The sequence below is a fragment of the Mizuhopecten yessoensis genome, unplaced genomic scaffold (genome assembly GCF_002113885.1).
Source record: "Mizuhopecten yessoensis strain PY_sf001 unplaced genomic scaffold, ASM211388v2 scaffold11183, whole genome shotgun sequence".
NCBI lineage: Eukaryota > Metazoa > Mollusca > Bivalvia > Pectinida > Pectinidae > Mizuhopecten > Mizuhopecten yessoensis.
This window is the reverse complement of record NW_018408921.1, coordinates 551,743-566,158: the sequence shown is the minus strand read 5'-3', so window position 1 is coordinate 566,158 and position 14,416 is coordinate 551,743. Positions and strand designations below refer to the sequence as shown.

Genomic DNA, 14,416 nt, shown 5'->3' with positions numbered 1-14,416 from the left:
CAGGGGAAATCCAGTATCGTATAATAGCTCGAGTTATTTCCCTTTACACCGGGGAGCGGGTATTGGTGACATTGAGAGGCACCAAAAGGGTAATTTTGTTCCATCGGGAGTTATCCATTTAAATTAGCAATATAAAACCGTATAAAACAGTAGCCCTAATTCATCGATTGTTTTTGTATGAAATACACAATTCTCAACTTATATGAAATAGATGTAAGGATTTGGAACATTGTTATCGCTATTCCTATTAAATTAAAAACTTTATTTCTAAATTCATAAATATCCAGAACTTATTTCTAATTCCTATAAACATGTTACTTCGCATTTCTAATTTTTCGTTTTCCTAACAAATCGATTTACCCAGTTCAGTAATTGTATAAATACATGTATATCCATAGTTATTTCTGATATTATTCTTTCTAAAAGTTGCATGGTTTGATGCCTTAAACTAAGGCAGAATATGAACAACCATTGAAAAATAACAAGAATAAAACCCGGTGTTCCGATGGTAGGCCTTTTTTTCTTCGTCGGGTCAAATTCAAGTACATTGCATGAAATGTTGAGAACTGAGGTAGTGACAAAACCAAAAGGCACACTCTACATTCATATCACACAAAGAAGTAGCATATTTCCCGTTAAGATTATGATGACGACCTTAAGCATGTCCATAGCTATAGTCTTCATCCGAAATTGGTACCTGTATAATGTGTGTTGTAAGTGGTTCGTAAGCAGTCCGCGGCAAGTCGACAATCGGAAATATTCATATTCGGGGCCGGCTTTTGTGTAAACATTATCTGTTCGTGAAACAGGGACGTAACTTATAATCAAGAAAAGGAAAATTGAAACGCGTCCTGCTTTTGGATATCGGCGTTAACACACGTGCACATCATACAAAGTCCGTTATACTTTACATCATACCTCAACGATTGGCATGTTTAATTTGAGAAAGTAAAATGGACTCGACTTTCCACAAATACGTCTGTAACTATAAGGTAATTATATTTTCAATGTTGTGCTAGGGGTCGAACCCGAGACAATTCAATTACAAACCTGACGCTCTATACGTACTGTTTAAACGAACAAAAGAAAAATATCTTCCTAACCGAGTCGATATAGGAAGCGGTAACTATACTTAACCAGGCCCCCCGGCAACATGTTAATCTGTGTTACACTTATATTTTCCTTTCCATAGTTTCAGCTTTTACTTTGTTAATTAGATTCTAACGTAAGTTATAATCCATCGAAAGGATCATTTGGATAACTTTAGTACTTACAGTAAGAATTTAACTTAAAACGACAAACAGAATGAGATGTGTGAATTAGCAATCAATTATTGGCGCCCTTATAGTAATACAGACTCGTTTGATCATGTGATACCCATGTGATATAGGAGAAAATCATAATGGCGTCGGTAACAGTAGCCGTTTCAAAAAGAGATGGAACGGAAACCACTATTGAGTAGTGCACGTGGCTCCGACACCGATGTCGGATATTTAGGGAATAGTTCCAATTTTAATGGAGACAGAGGCAATGATATTGAGGCCATTGCTGTGACTGTAGAAAAGAAGGAACGGTAACCACAGGAGTTGGGCGCCTGTCAACCAGTAGCTGTAACTGGACACAATGGGCTTCTTATGCTATTTCCCCCACTAACAATTGATGGTGCATCGGGTGACCATTTTCTGATCCCTAAAGGCGAAATTACTGAATAAAAAATCAGAGCGAAATAAATTAGAAACGTGTAAACATAAACATAAACAAGTAAAGCACAGAGAAAGTAGTCCGAATTATTCTGACATTTTATCGACTTTTATCGACGACAGACGGTGACTGACCGATATAAAAACAGGTTGATAAAACGTCAGAATAATTCGGACTAAGAGAAAATGTACATCAGTGATATGATGTACATTGTACATTAATAAAAAGAAAGACTATGTTTTTTATGTCGAAGACATATCTTCCTGTTTCAGAGGAGTGTAACGTCCAGTCTGCTATATTACATCTTGTACACTGGGGTCCTCCTTTGTGGTCGGTTTGCAGAGGTGGGTTTATATTTACAGTTTAGATTGGCTTCATTTTAGATTCATTTTAGAGTCAAATGTCTCCAATTAATTAAGCACATTTTCAATTTAATCTTCTGCCATATTCTTTTAACATTATTTCTAAAAAGGAAACTAGAAAAAGTACAGCACTTGTGCTAGGTGTGATGTCAGGCAGACATATATATAAGTGACAGTGCTTATGTCTACTCACCATTGTCTCTATATATATATTTGTCAGAGACTACTATTGAAAATATATTGTATCTCATAACTTACTCAGGACTAATAGTATCAACCTACATGTAAATATATGCTTTTTTGCTATTTTTGTTGAATTCTGATGATTTTTTTGTCAAATATGTGTTGGTTTTGTTCAGTTTCAGTAATAATATATATAAATATTTATCGCATAATGTACTGTGCTATTCAGTGAATATACCCATGTCATATTTTTTACATTTCAAGGTTGCATGAAAATTGTCGTTATACACGACTAAATGCCACAAATCTTGATTATGTGATGAAAAGGATCTTATTACTTTGGTCAACACGCAAACAAATATGTGATAAAAACAGGATCTTACATGTACATGTTCCTGAGTTTCCATTTCATATGAAATTTATGAAACTCGTCACCAGTTTTTCTTTTTAGCTCACCAGAGGCTCGCTAAATTGAAAAATTCTAAGACTTGTTTCATAAATCTCATATGAAATGGAAACTCATGTAAAATCCTATATTTATCCCATAATGTACTGTGTTATCCAGTGAATATACCCATGTCATATTTATAATTTGTTTGCGTATTAACCCATGTAATATGACGATTGGTTCAATTGTGACGTCACTCCTAAGACAAGTACATGACGTCACAGACTTATGCACTGCAGTCAAAATGGCGGCCTTTTACATTTCAAGATTGCATGAAAATTATCGTTTTACACGACTAAATGCCACAAATCTTGATTATGTCATGAAAAGGATCTTACATTCGTTTCAATTTCATATGAAATTTATGAAACCCGTCATGAATTTTTCATTTTAGCCCGCCAGAGGCTCGCTAAATTGGAAAATTCTCAGACTCGTTTCATAAATCTCATATAAAATGGAAACTCATGTAAGATCCTATATATATATAATATATGTTGCCAAAATATAGATCAACAATATCAAAATGTACCTGTATTGAGAATTCTATATTTTGTGCAACTTATAATTTATTGTAGGCTGTTTTTACTTGAAACAAATTATTTTAAACTGTTCCTACCCAAGACAAATTACTTCAGGCTATTTCTACCTGAGACAAATTATTTCAGGCTGTTTCTTCTTGATACAATTTATTAAAGCATGTTTCTAACTTACTGAAGATTATTTCTACACTAGGTAAAATATTGAAGGCTATTCCTTTCCAGGTCATATTTTTTAAAGCTGTTTTAACCATGTCTAATTACAACGTAATGAAATACTCAGGACTGAAATCACCCTGAATCTTATATGCGAAGATGTTATTTAAATAATGTTTCCCAAAATACATATAGGATCTTAAATGAGTTTTCATTTGATATGAGATTTTATGAAACGAGTCTTAGAAGTCTTTATTTTTCCTTACCCTTACCGAAATAAATCTGGCATTTCAAAATACTTACCATGTTATCTCTGTGATACAAATGTAAAGGGAATAGAGCCAATGAAAATGATCTAAAATTTGCTGCTGTTAGACCAGTTACAAAAATTTCCTCTAACTCACAAATTTTAATCACATTCTTTCTACCTCCATTTTCTGTATATTGCCGTTACTGTGCTTACATCATTCATAAATGTATTATCTACGTTACATGACTCTATAATATTGTTTTGAGTTGTGTGGTAAACAGATTTTTATAATGTTGTTGTGATTTTTGTTATAAACAAATCTGCATAACATAGAAAAAATAGATGGTTTCTGCTCGTGTTGCCATTTTGCTATAGCTACATGTACCAAGAAAACGGTTGCTGGTTAGCCATTAATTCATATTTGTTTTCCTTGTCTTTGTAGTCAAAACTTCTAATTCAATTCATATAGCATGTGGAAACATTAAGAATATTTTTAAGATATGGCAGCATCAACATACCCCTGCCATACAAATGAACAAGCTTCCATGCATGTTAATGCAATGAATTCAAATATCTTGAAATATCTGGAAAATACTTAGAAAGCATCCTCGATACTCTAGGGGTAACGCTCACTTGTAATCTCTACACCCTGGGATATGTCATAGCGAAATTGAAGGGAAGAAGATATTTATTTGACTGGTCTCAAGTAAGCATTACTAACCAAACTCCAAGGTGATACCTATCCTTTGAATATTAAAATGGAGCATCACCATACTTCGAAGCCAGTAAAATTATCTTTAAATGTACATCAAGGAATCAAACTAGTCTTCTTGTTTCATCCACAATGAGGTACAGAATAAGCCTTCAATTTTGTCACTGCATATTGCAGGGGTGCAGAGAGCGTAAGTGAGCATAACCGATGAAGTATCAATGTTGCAGAGAATGAAACATCTGTATTAATTGTCGTAACTTTTGCGATGTTACTGAGTTCCAGTACAAAACTTAGAGTGTATATTTATTATAAAGAAAACATATAACTGATACATAGTATAGTATACATCATTCACTTAGACATTATAAAATGAATTTCCAGGTGAACCAAAGGAATATCAGACATTCCTAGATTCTCGTCCAGACGTTATGGAAATTGAAGCCATTAAACTAGTGTGTGAGCTCTGTCTAAAATACAGGTCATGTATCGATCTTGTCAAACAAATGTTTTTGTGCTTAATATGCTGGCAACATTCACTCTCTTTTAAATATACTTGTACGGCCAAACTACAACAGATGTCTCATTCCCATATCCATATTCTCACGTGAAAAGAAAGGGCGAGCTCACGTTTCTTTGCGTGTGTACAAGTAGATGATTTATCACTCATTAAAGCCAAATTACATGTATAAAGTACGGGTGATGTGTCCAACCCATTCAACAAATGTCTACGTTAAAAATACAAGCGATACCTCATTCCAGTAACCACTCTTCCCGTGTAAAGATCGGAGATGTTTATTGCTAAAACTTTCACATGAGAAATGTGAGTGATGTATTGCACATTTAAAGTTGATACATGTATAAACAATCTTCCAAGTCTGAAGTACAGATCCCAAAATCTTCAGAAATAATAAGGTGCAGTAATGAAACTAAGATCAACAGACATTTATTGGAATAAGACCTCTCAATTAGTAAAAACAATATGTTAGAATTAATTAAGATTTGATGCAGATGTTTAATAATTTCGTTAATAATTTTGAAAGTCAAGTCAAATGGAATTGATTTCTTTATCGCAACTAAACAAAAGTAAGTTATAAACCCAGAATTTGTATAATTTAAACAATTGTTTTCTTAGGGTGAATTGTCATATCGTCCACCTTTCTTCGGCTACTGCCCTCCCGTTCATAGTAGAGTCAAATCGGTAGGGGGCGCCTCGTACGGTGGAGACATGCCATCACTACTTGTCATTGGAGGCGGAGAATGTACCAGGGGGCGCCACTCAGTACAAGTGCTGTCCGCCAATACGCTCAAAACACAATCAGGTCAGTAAATCTTTATACATGTTGGCTATTGGTATAGCAACTTCAAAATTACCAAATGTTACAAATGAATGTTCTGGCTATATTTTAACTTGGGGGTTACCTCATGTAGTAAGTTAATGATTGGGCTATATCTTTACCTTGGGACTACCTTATGTAACAAGTTCAATGCTGGGCTATATTTATACTCGCAAAGTTGATACTTAATATAAAAATTATGATTTAAGTATTTCTCATCCATTTAGTTCAAACGAATTATAAACATACGAAGCGTAGGCACCCTTCAGAAACACCTGGTCTTATTCTCCATGTATCTTTTCAATGTTTTCCATGTAAATTGTTTTTGGTTCAAATTCTGCCCTGGTTTTATCGATTTTGAACTCGAATAACAGTTTTGTTGTCTCGTTGGTATTCTCTGGTGTAACTATACTCGATCTGATTGTATCGTCAAGTTGGTAATGACAATTGAATGTATCCTAATTCTCTGTGTATATATATAGGAGGCGCTATGGGAGGGGATCGGAAGCGGACACAAAGACATGGTAGTTTCCGACCATTCCCCCTCAAATAGTTCGCCACAGGGGATTTCACCACGGCTTGGGGTGGCATCGCCTCCGTTCAGTCCTGTAAGTATGGCTTCTTTGAGCAACATAATGACATTAATGCGTGTCATACCTAACACATCGGCAAATATATACACATGAACTGATATAGTCTAAATCGTGGTTGTTGCAACACTGCAAAATACGATCAGCTAGAATAATTAATCAGAATGTTGTCAGGAAATACAAAATCTCTGATACTTATTATCTTCATATACAATATACAAATAACCACCTTGCTGTGGTAAGAATAGTATGCACGGAAAAATTATAAGTGCAGGAAAACAACGAAAACTTCAACAAACTTTCAGCTTTTAACACAGCACTCATGTCCACCAATGTTCTATATGTGTGTCCTGCAAACTTCCGGACACGTTGTTTTTTGAGTGTATATATGTGTTGATAAAAACCGAGGCAGTAACACATTTATTGTTTTTACCTAGATAATGTGCACATATATTGGAGAAACATACGCTGATGTGGAGGTATATAACATCATCAGCGGAATAACATACCTGCTTGATGCAACGACGATCTAAGCGCTGAATGTACAGAGTACTACATTTGGCGTTAAGAGAAAGGAAAAGCAATTGTAAGACCTAAACCTTCGAAATAATAACAAACATTACAATCAACAAAAACACCTTATCACCGAATTCAGTAACACAACCTACATTATATTGATTTTTATTTTGTTTACTTATCATTACTGTAGAGTATATCATTAATTGTGGTTACTAACTTTGTACTGAACATGTTTTGCAGGTTTATCTTTATTTTGGACTTCCTGCCAGAAATATGATCTATCCCTACACGGTGTTGTGAGGCTACTTTGTAGTAACACTGCCCAATTACCGGGACTGTGTCACAGGAAGAGTGCCATTCAAACCGGATACGACGCAGACTTCGTCATTTGGGATACACAAGCGTCATACGAGGTTAATTGTTTTATTATAAAATAAGGGATGAACAATGATATTCCAATACCAATATACTGCAATATTTGTTCAGCAATACATTATATTTTTTCATTTTCAGGTAAGTTTTAAAGCGTTTAAGAGCTGCGAAATAATCTTGCAGAAATAATGTTAAGATTCAATTAACTTAATTCTAATTTGGCTGGCTTGGTACGATTACTTACAAAACTGTATGAAATATTTTCCTATTTGGCATCATAACTTGCTGAGGTAATGCTCTATTTTCGTATTTTGTATTTAAAATATTTAAGAAAATACACTTCATTTATAGGAATATAGTGATATATTGCAATATTCCCTAAATATTGCATTAAGAAATATGAATGTTACACCCACCACTATGAAAAATATCCATTACAATCTTTCCGTTAAATATATTAAATGTATTGGAAATGTCTATATAAAATATGCAAATGAATGTCTGTCAATCAAGATCATTCAATTTCAAATTCTCTTACATTAGAAACGGTTCATGTTTACCATGTAACTATATCATTACATTCTCGATGTTATCTTATAAAATACTATTAAACTTTTAGAGATCCAACTTTTACGTTCGCATATTCCCAAATGTTTCGTTTGATGAGCATATATATAGTCTTCGTCGTGACTGTTACTGTCATGTTAGGATATGCCAGACATTAATTAAAAAACAAATACTGTAGAAGTACTTCTACAAATTTTAAAGTGTTATTGAATTTTAACAGAGTAGCGCATTGATGAATTGGCGCACGCACAATATATGTAATAAGAAATTATATACAGAAACCATCGTTAGCGCAGTCCTAATTCAGGGAAATATTTTAAACGCTAAATTAGAATACCACTAAAGCACGTACGTTTACAGTATCTAATGGATTTAAAGACTTTGGCAGCAAGTTGTGTGCGTTGCTAGGTCATAGTTTGATCATGAACATGATGTTTAATTTTAAACAAAAATGATACATTATATATTTTACATCTATTGCAGGTTACAATCCAAACGATTCGTCATAAAAATAAGGTGAGGAGACTATTTTGATGCACAGTCTTATGAGAATGATTAAATACATAATGCCTCACGTTTACCAGCTAAAACAAATAGCATTGTTGCGACAAAACATAATGGCGATTTTATCATTAAATTGATGTAATGAACATTAATCTATATATATGGTGATCTCCAAGATACAAAACGTTTTTTATTATTATTATTTTGAAAGCTAAAGCATTTTATCTAAGTACCAGCAGTTCAATAATATTCCGTCTTTGCGTATTGCAGAGTTATCTTCTCTTGGGAGCAGGTATTGATTGTTACGTCATTGGTTTGTGCGAGAAAATTACGTCGTTTTCTCAAAAATTGATGACGTTACTCTCACAAACAATTGTCATAACAATCAATACTTGCTCCCAAGAGAAGATAACTCTGCAACACGCAAAGACGGAATAGCCATCCCGGCTTGGGAAATTAATTATAAAAAACTTACCATTTCTAGGATAACTTCGGTCTAGGCCCATGTATTCCACCTATTCACTCAAATGTTCAATGGCCGTACTTTGAATTTCTTATAAGGTACATGTACCTTGTTTTAAGTAATTTTTAAGGTGTCTATGAATTCATGTAATTCAAATTGACACGATATTTTCTTACCCAGTTAACGCCATACGAAGGGAGACAACTGCAGGGCGTTGTGAAGACTACTGTAGTTGGTGTTGCGATAGTTTGTGACAATAACATAACAGCTAGGATTCATGCTGGGAACATGCTTTTCACACATACGGAAAATTAAGGGAAACTTTGAAAGTGCTGAACAGATATGAGGAATTTAGAGAACCGTTTATAAAATGCTTTTCAGATACATGTATGTGGAGTTTTCAGAGAAACGTTGAAATTCTTCTTAGAGAAACGAAAAGTTTAGAGAAATATTAAAAACGCTTCTCAGTCAAATATAGGGATAATTTAGAGAAACATTAAAATGCTTTTTAGTCATAGGAAGAATAAGGAGAAACATTAAAAATGCTTCTCAGTCAAATAAAGGGATACTTAAGAGAAAAGTTAAAACGCTTCTCATTCATAGGAAGAAACGTTGAAATTGCTTCCATGACATATCGGCAATATGGATGAACATTGAAAATGTTTAACAATCATACAAGGAACTAAAATGTAATAGAAGCTTTGCAAAAACTTCGCATATATACGAGGAATTTAGAGAGAAAAAAATAATAATGCTTCTGGAACAAACCAGGAGTTGTAAGCATTAACAATGTTTCTTGTACATACGAGGAGGTGGGAGAAATATTGATATGTTTTTCGTAAATACGCGGAATTCAGCAAAATATAAATGTTTCTCGTAAATTCGAATTCGTACATATAAACATTTGAAAATGCTTCTCAGACTCTTAGATATGCAGGAAGTTGAGATAAACATTCAAAGTGTTTTTCAGACAAAGAAGGGATTGCGAAAATCACGCAAAATTAATTTTACGGCATCTACAGTGTATGACAAACGTTATATACTAGTACATTATTCAGCCCTCCGTATCTTTAACTGACTCCATTAGTTTTCATGGGAGATTGTTTTAGGTACTTGGTCACTGATCTTCTACCAGACGACCCGGGCTCTATTCCTGTTATATACCTGCACCCAACAGCAGTGAGCTGTGCTTACGACTGTGTTTATCCTTTGAAATTTCTTGATGTTTAACTACATGTATTATCATTTAAAAGTACGCCATTCTTTTTCTCATTTAAGATAACCTAGATGCACTGATATCATTGATTTTTCATTAAAAAAAATGATGTCTCCATTCCATAGTGCCTTCTTGTGTTCATTTAGCTTAACTTTTGTTTTAGTTTTACAGCAATTACATTTGTTATTTCATCTTATATTGATAACTCTTGTTCGCCCGGAGGTAATCGCGCGGGGGAGCAGGGGTCTTGATCATCTTCGCTAGCCAAGGATTACGATCCGTTACGATCCGGTCTTCCTACTCTTCACTCGTAGAGTAGGTAGATCGTACCGGATCGTAACCCTTGGCTAGCGAAGATGGGGTCTTGATGTGCGAGGAAACCGGAGTAGCTGGAAAAAAACAACGAGGTCGGGAAGTTGACCCCATGTCCGATCGGAAAATCTAACCCAGGTCGCCTTGGTGAAAGGCGAGTACGTTATCAACTGCACAGCCCGACCACCCAAGTTGTCTTCATTCATTAACGACATTAACAAGCAAACATGGAAGACTGTTTAATACATGTATGTATATTTTTTTATTCTGATATACGAGTACCTGTTACATCTTAAGATAACTGACAATTGTTTATATTGTCGAGTGTAATACCGGTTAATTTCTATGGTGGTCTCTGAGCAACACGTTCTTTACAACGTGGAATCACATATATTATAATTATTTATATTTACACTTCATATTTACAATGTCAATTTGGTAATGCTGCCATATTAAAATTATTATATTTACACTTTTTATTTACGAAGCCAATTTGTTGATGCTGTCATGTTTTAACAGTCAAATGCAATAGTTAAATAGAAACCCGGTGAAGATAAACAAATGAATAGCAATTAAAGTAAGCTAGCTTTGACTGATGATAAATAATAAAATGTAGATAATTTTACTGTCCTTGCGTTGTCAATATTTAGTTTGCGTCTGTATGTTCGTCATCGATTTTTTGCCTCGGTCGTCAACGAAGGAGGTAAGGGAACCGCCATTATTCTCACGACGGGCGTTTCCATATCCCTGGTGAACTGGCGCGGCGCTAGACTTTTGAAGGGAGGGAGAAACAAGAGGAGGATTGTCTACCCCAGCCCCGCTTCCGCTACCTTTAAATGCCTCCAACATACTTTTCAAAAACTTGGAAAGATTTTCATATTCTGGACTCCGCTGTAGCGCTTGTAAAGACAATGTTGTTTTTGAACATATCTGTAGGCATTTAGTCCACAAAGCAAACAGTTTGAATTCCTCCGCCATGTTTAAGCACCTTAGGAGGACATCCTCACGTACAGTCTTGTCCACATTCAAAGAACCTAATAATGTTTCCTCGCACTTCTGTTTCAAGTTCCAGATCTGATATTCTTCTGCCAGAGGTAGAACGACAAATGCCAAATCGTCTGGAACAAATTAGGGATAAAACATTAAAACTGTTTAACATGAATTCAGAAAATGAATTGTTATTGAAATAGGGTGTTAAAATATGAAAAACGGCATTAAACAATGTAAAACAAAAATTGAGGTAATTGATACCGCTGTACCTGGTTAATTGCGAAGAAAAGATATACTCTTTTTTACTGTAGAGTACTCCTTATTCTATAAAGACAACAACCAATCGCGTATTCTGATTAATAGTCTTGTCCGTTGTCAAAATAGTAAACCCTCATTGTGATGCGAGGCAGCTAGTGTTTTAGGCTTTGGTTTTTTAATTACAAATACATTTATTCAAAACAACTATACATTTGCAAAATGCATTGAATTCTTTCGTAAAAGATACTTGAAAATAGAATGTTCACGATAGCAATAATGGCAAACAGATTTTAACTCAGGGATACTCTTTAATTTGAGGCACAGCAAGCCCCGTGAATTAGATATGGTCACCCTATTATTTCAAAACTAGGATAAATAAGTGTTTGAAGGCGCCGATTAAACATCGGTATATGACACATTTAACTTTTATGTCCGTTGCTTCAATGTTGCGTAACGACAATTGGTTTGTCAGAACAAAGTCATCAAGGCTGATGAGATCATATAAATAATTTACTGACTCGTCAAATTGTTATAACACACCTGTTAAATCATGCTATATGAATGTATTTGTTATCCATTCTATCGGTACGCAACCTTAAGCTTGTATCACATACACTTGTTAATGGGAATGTTGTACTACAAAGCTAAACTTTAAACGCCGTTATGACAGGAGATTATCCATCGTTGTTATCAAACGATCAAATGTAGTCAAGTTTGGGATATTTTGACCATGGAATATTGCTCAAGTAATCAAATATGCATATGGTATTCGCGTTGATGCACTTTCCACGATCCAGTCCAGAAACGAATAGAAGTAAGAAATGCTGTCTCTTTAAGACAGAACTCTTGACATTATTGTTCCACAAACCAATTAAATACGCTGCCGCACATACATTCTCATTGTCAAGTTGATAACCCAAGTGTGCTTGGTTATCAGACTTCAGGAGATAATTTCTCTGTTTGATAATTAGAAGCATGTTCGTTGCTGGGTATCCATGTATCCATGCCTTGATGAATTCGTGTAATGTGAAATCAAATATTTTCGTGGTGCCCAAATTTCGTGGTTTCTAGATAAAACACCATTTTGTGGATACAAAAATTTGTGGAGTAGGAGTACCCACTCTCACAAACGTTTTGCTTCATATCAAACTTGTAATTATTACGTGGACCTATGAATACGTGGAGGAGAATTACCCACAAACTCAACAAAATTCAAAAAAACCACGATGATTAGTAACTTTACAGTAAGCACGTGATATCCGTGACATATATATACACACGTCTTCAACACTGATGGTCGAAGTCGAAAAACAGGACAAGTGAACTATCCTATAAGCTTACGTCCAGAAAAGTATTTTCAAGGATTACTGGCCGGATAGCAGAATAGCCAGCATGGTTAATACTGAAACCGTAAATGTGTATTTATCTAATTTAAAACTGACATACAAACACAATAAAGAAAGTATAAATATGTCCGTTCTGATAACATTTAAATGTCTCTTCGAAATAAGTTTAACCCTTTGTGTACAAAGCCTATAATAAAAACTCAGTAAACAGCTTATTTTCAATTTTAAAAATCCTTTTTGTTATATATATTATTACTATACACGATTAGTGAAGGGTGTTTGGTTCTCTTGACGTGGTACGTGCAGTATTGTGTCGTTGTATGTAGTTAGTACATGTGTAAGGGTTTATAAAACAGATTCTTGACAGTTTTCATAACATTCATTCTTAACACATCAAAAATAGTAAGTACTGCGTCATGGTTTCTATTATATAACGATACAATTTCTACACAGGAGATCAGAAAGAGATGGTGTTTCCAAGATGCGAGAAGATCAGTTAAATAAAATATGTCTTATTCAATTTAAATACAGACGAAGATCAACCCAAAATGACATCCTTTCTTACTTACCTGATATTTTCCTCTGATATGCCGGGTGGATGACGTAAAGCAACTCGTGCACGTATTCGTAACATTTGCCCTGGAGCTGGAGTTCCCGCCTTGTGCCATCTTTCCCGCCACTCGACTGGTCACCGTCCGCACTGGTGGCCAACATACGGGCAAACACCGGGGAACACATGGAAAGCAAAGCGGTTGACGTGTGCAGCCGCTTGCCTTCCACGATCAGTACTAGGTCTGTAAAAGCGTCCTCGTGCACGAAAGGGATGACATTGTCTTTCTCCTGTTGGTCTTTGGATGCCCGTGCCTGTTTTAATGGGATTTGCGAATTCGATGTCCTTGTCCCAATGTTCAAGGCAGAGGTACTTCCGGTTGTAGACATGCTCGGGGAGGCTGGACGCAAACACCGGGCTCGAGGACGGGAGAGACCCTGCATTCGTATAAATCCTCAATCGAAAATCTCAAACGTTCATCTGATTGTAAGGGGTCATCTATATACTGCAGAAACGATTTAGTTAAGACTCTGCCTTCTCCATCGAATGCTCCTAGGCGTCTAACCATCCGTCAGAGCTAGCACTGGCGTTAAGGTTTGGCCTAGCACGTATCGGTTTAGCTAGATTAACGTGAATGAACCACGTACAAAGATTTCGATTATTTCATAGATGGTCTATACACCTTTCGATTAGTTTAAACACATTTATCCAGCACTTCGAGATTAGGATTACAGTTTGTGTACTACGATATATATACAGGGTTATTTGTGCACGTAATGTTTGTATAGCCTGCGCTATTATAAACCTATCGAGACTAAGTATAAATGTGTTTGTGTAAATATTAAAAGTTAAACGTCATTGTTGTGTGGCTACCTTGTGTGACGACCCAGGAGAGGGTCTTTACGGTACTACATACTTATGTATAGTAGCTTTAACACTCCCCTGTAATATTAAGTTGCAAACCGTATTTAAAAACCCAAATAAATTATTAAAAAATCATTATAATAAATAAATAAAATAAATAATAAATAGACAAAATATCTATAT

At 35.1% G+C, this 14,416-nt stretch overlaps 1 protein-coding gene across 1 annotated transcript; it reads right to left on the bottom strand.

The window, feature by feature from the left end:
- Positions 1–10,453: 10,453 nt before the first annotated feature.
- Positions 10,454–13,991, bottom strand: LOC110440521. The gene is made up of 2 exons (XM_021483653.1): positions 13,389–13,991; positions 10,454–11,343 (listed from the first exon to the last, which is right to left on the bottom strand). The coding sequence occupies exons 1-2, from the start codon at positions 13,810–13,812 to the stop codon at positions 10,865–10,867; spliced, it is 903 nt and encodes a 300-aa protein (XP_021339328.1). The 5' UTR covers positions 13,813–13,991; the 3' UTR covers positions 10,454–10,864.
- Between the last annotated feature and the right edge of the window lie 425 nt (positions 13,992–14,416).

Excerpts from the sequence above, each read along its gene's own strand:
- LOC110440521 (XM_021483653.1), bottom strand. The coding sequence starts at position 13,812 with ATGCAGGGTCTCTCCCGTCCTCGAGCCCGGTGTTTGCGTCCAGCCTCC. Across the intron at positions 11,344-13,388 it reads ATATCAGAGGAAAATATCAG|ACGATTTGGCATTTGTCGTT; the intron begins GTAAGTAAGAAA and ends AATTTGTTCCAG.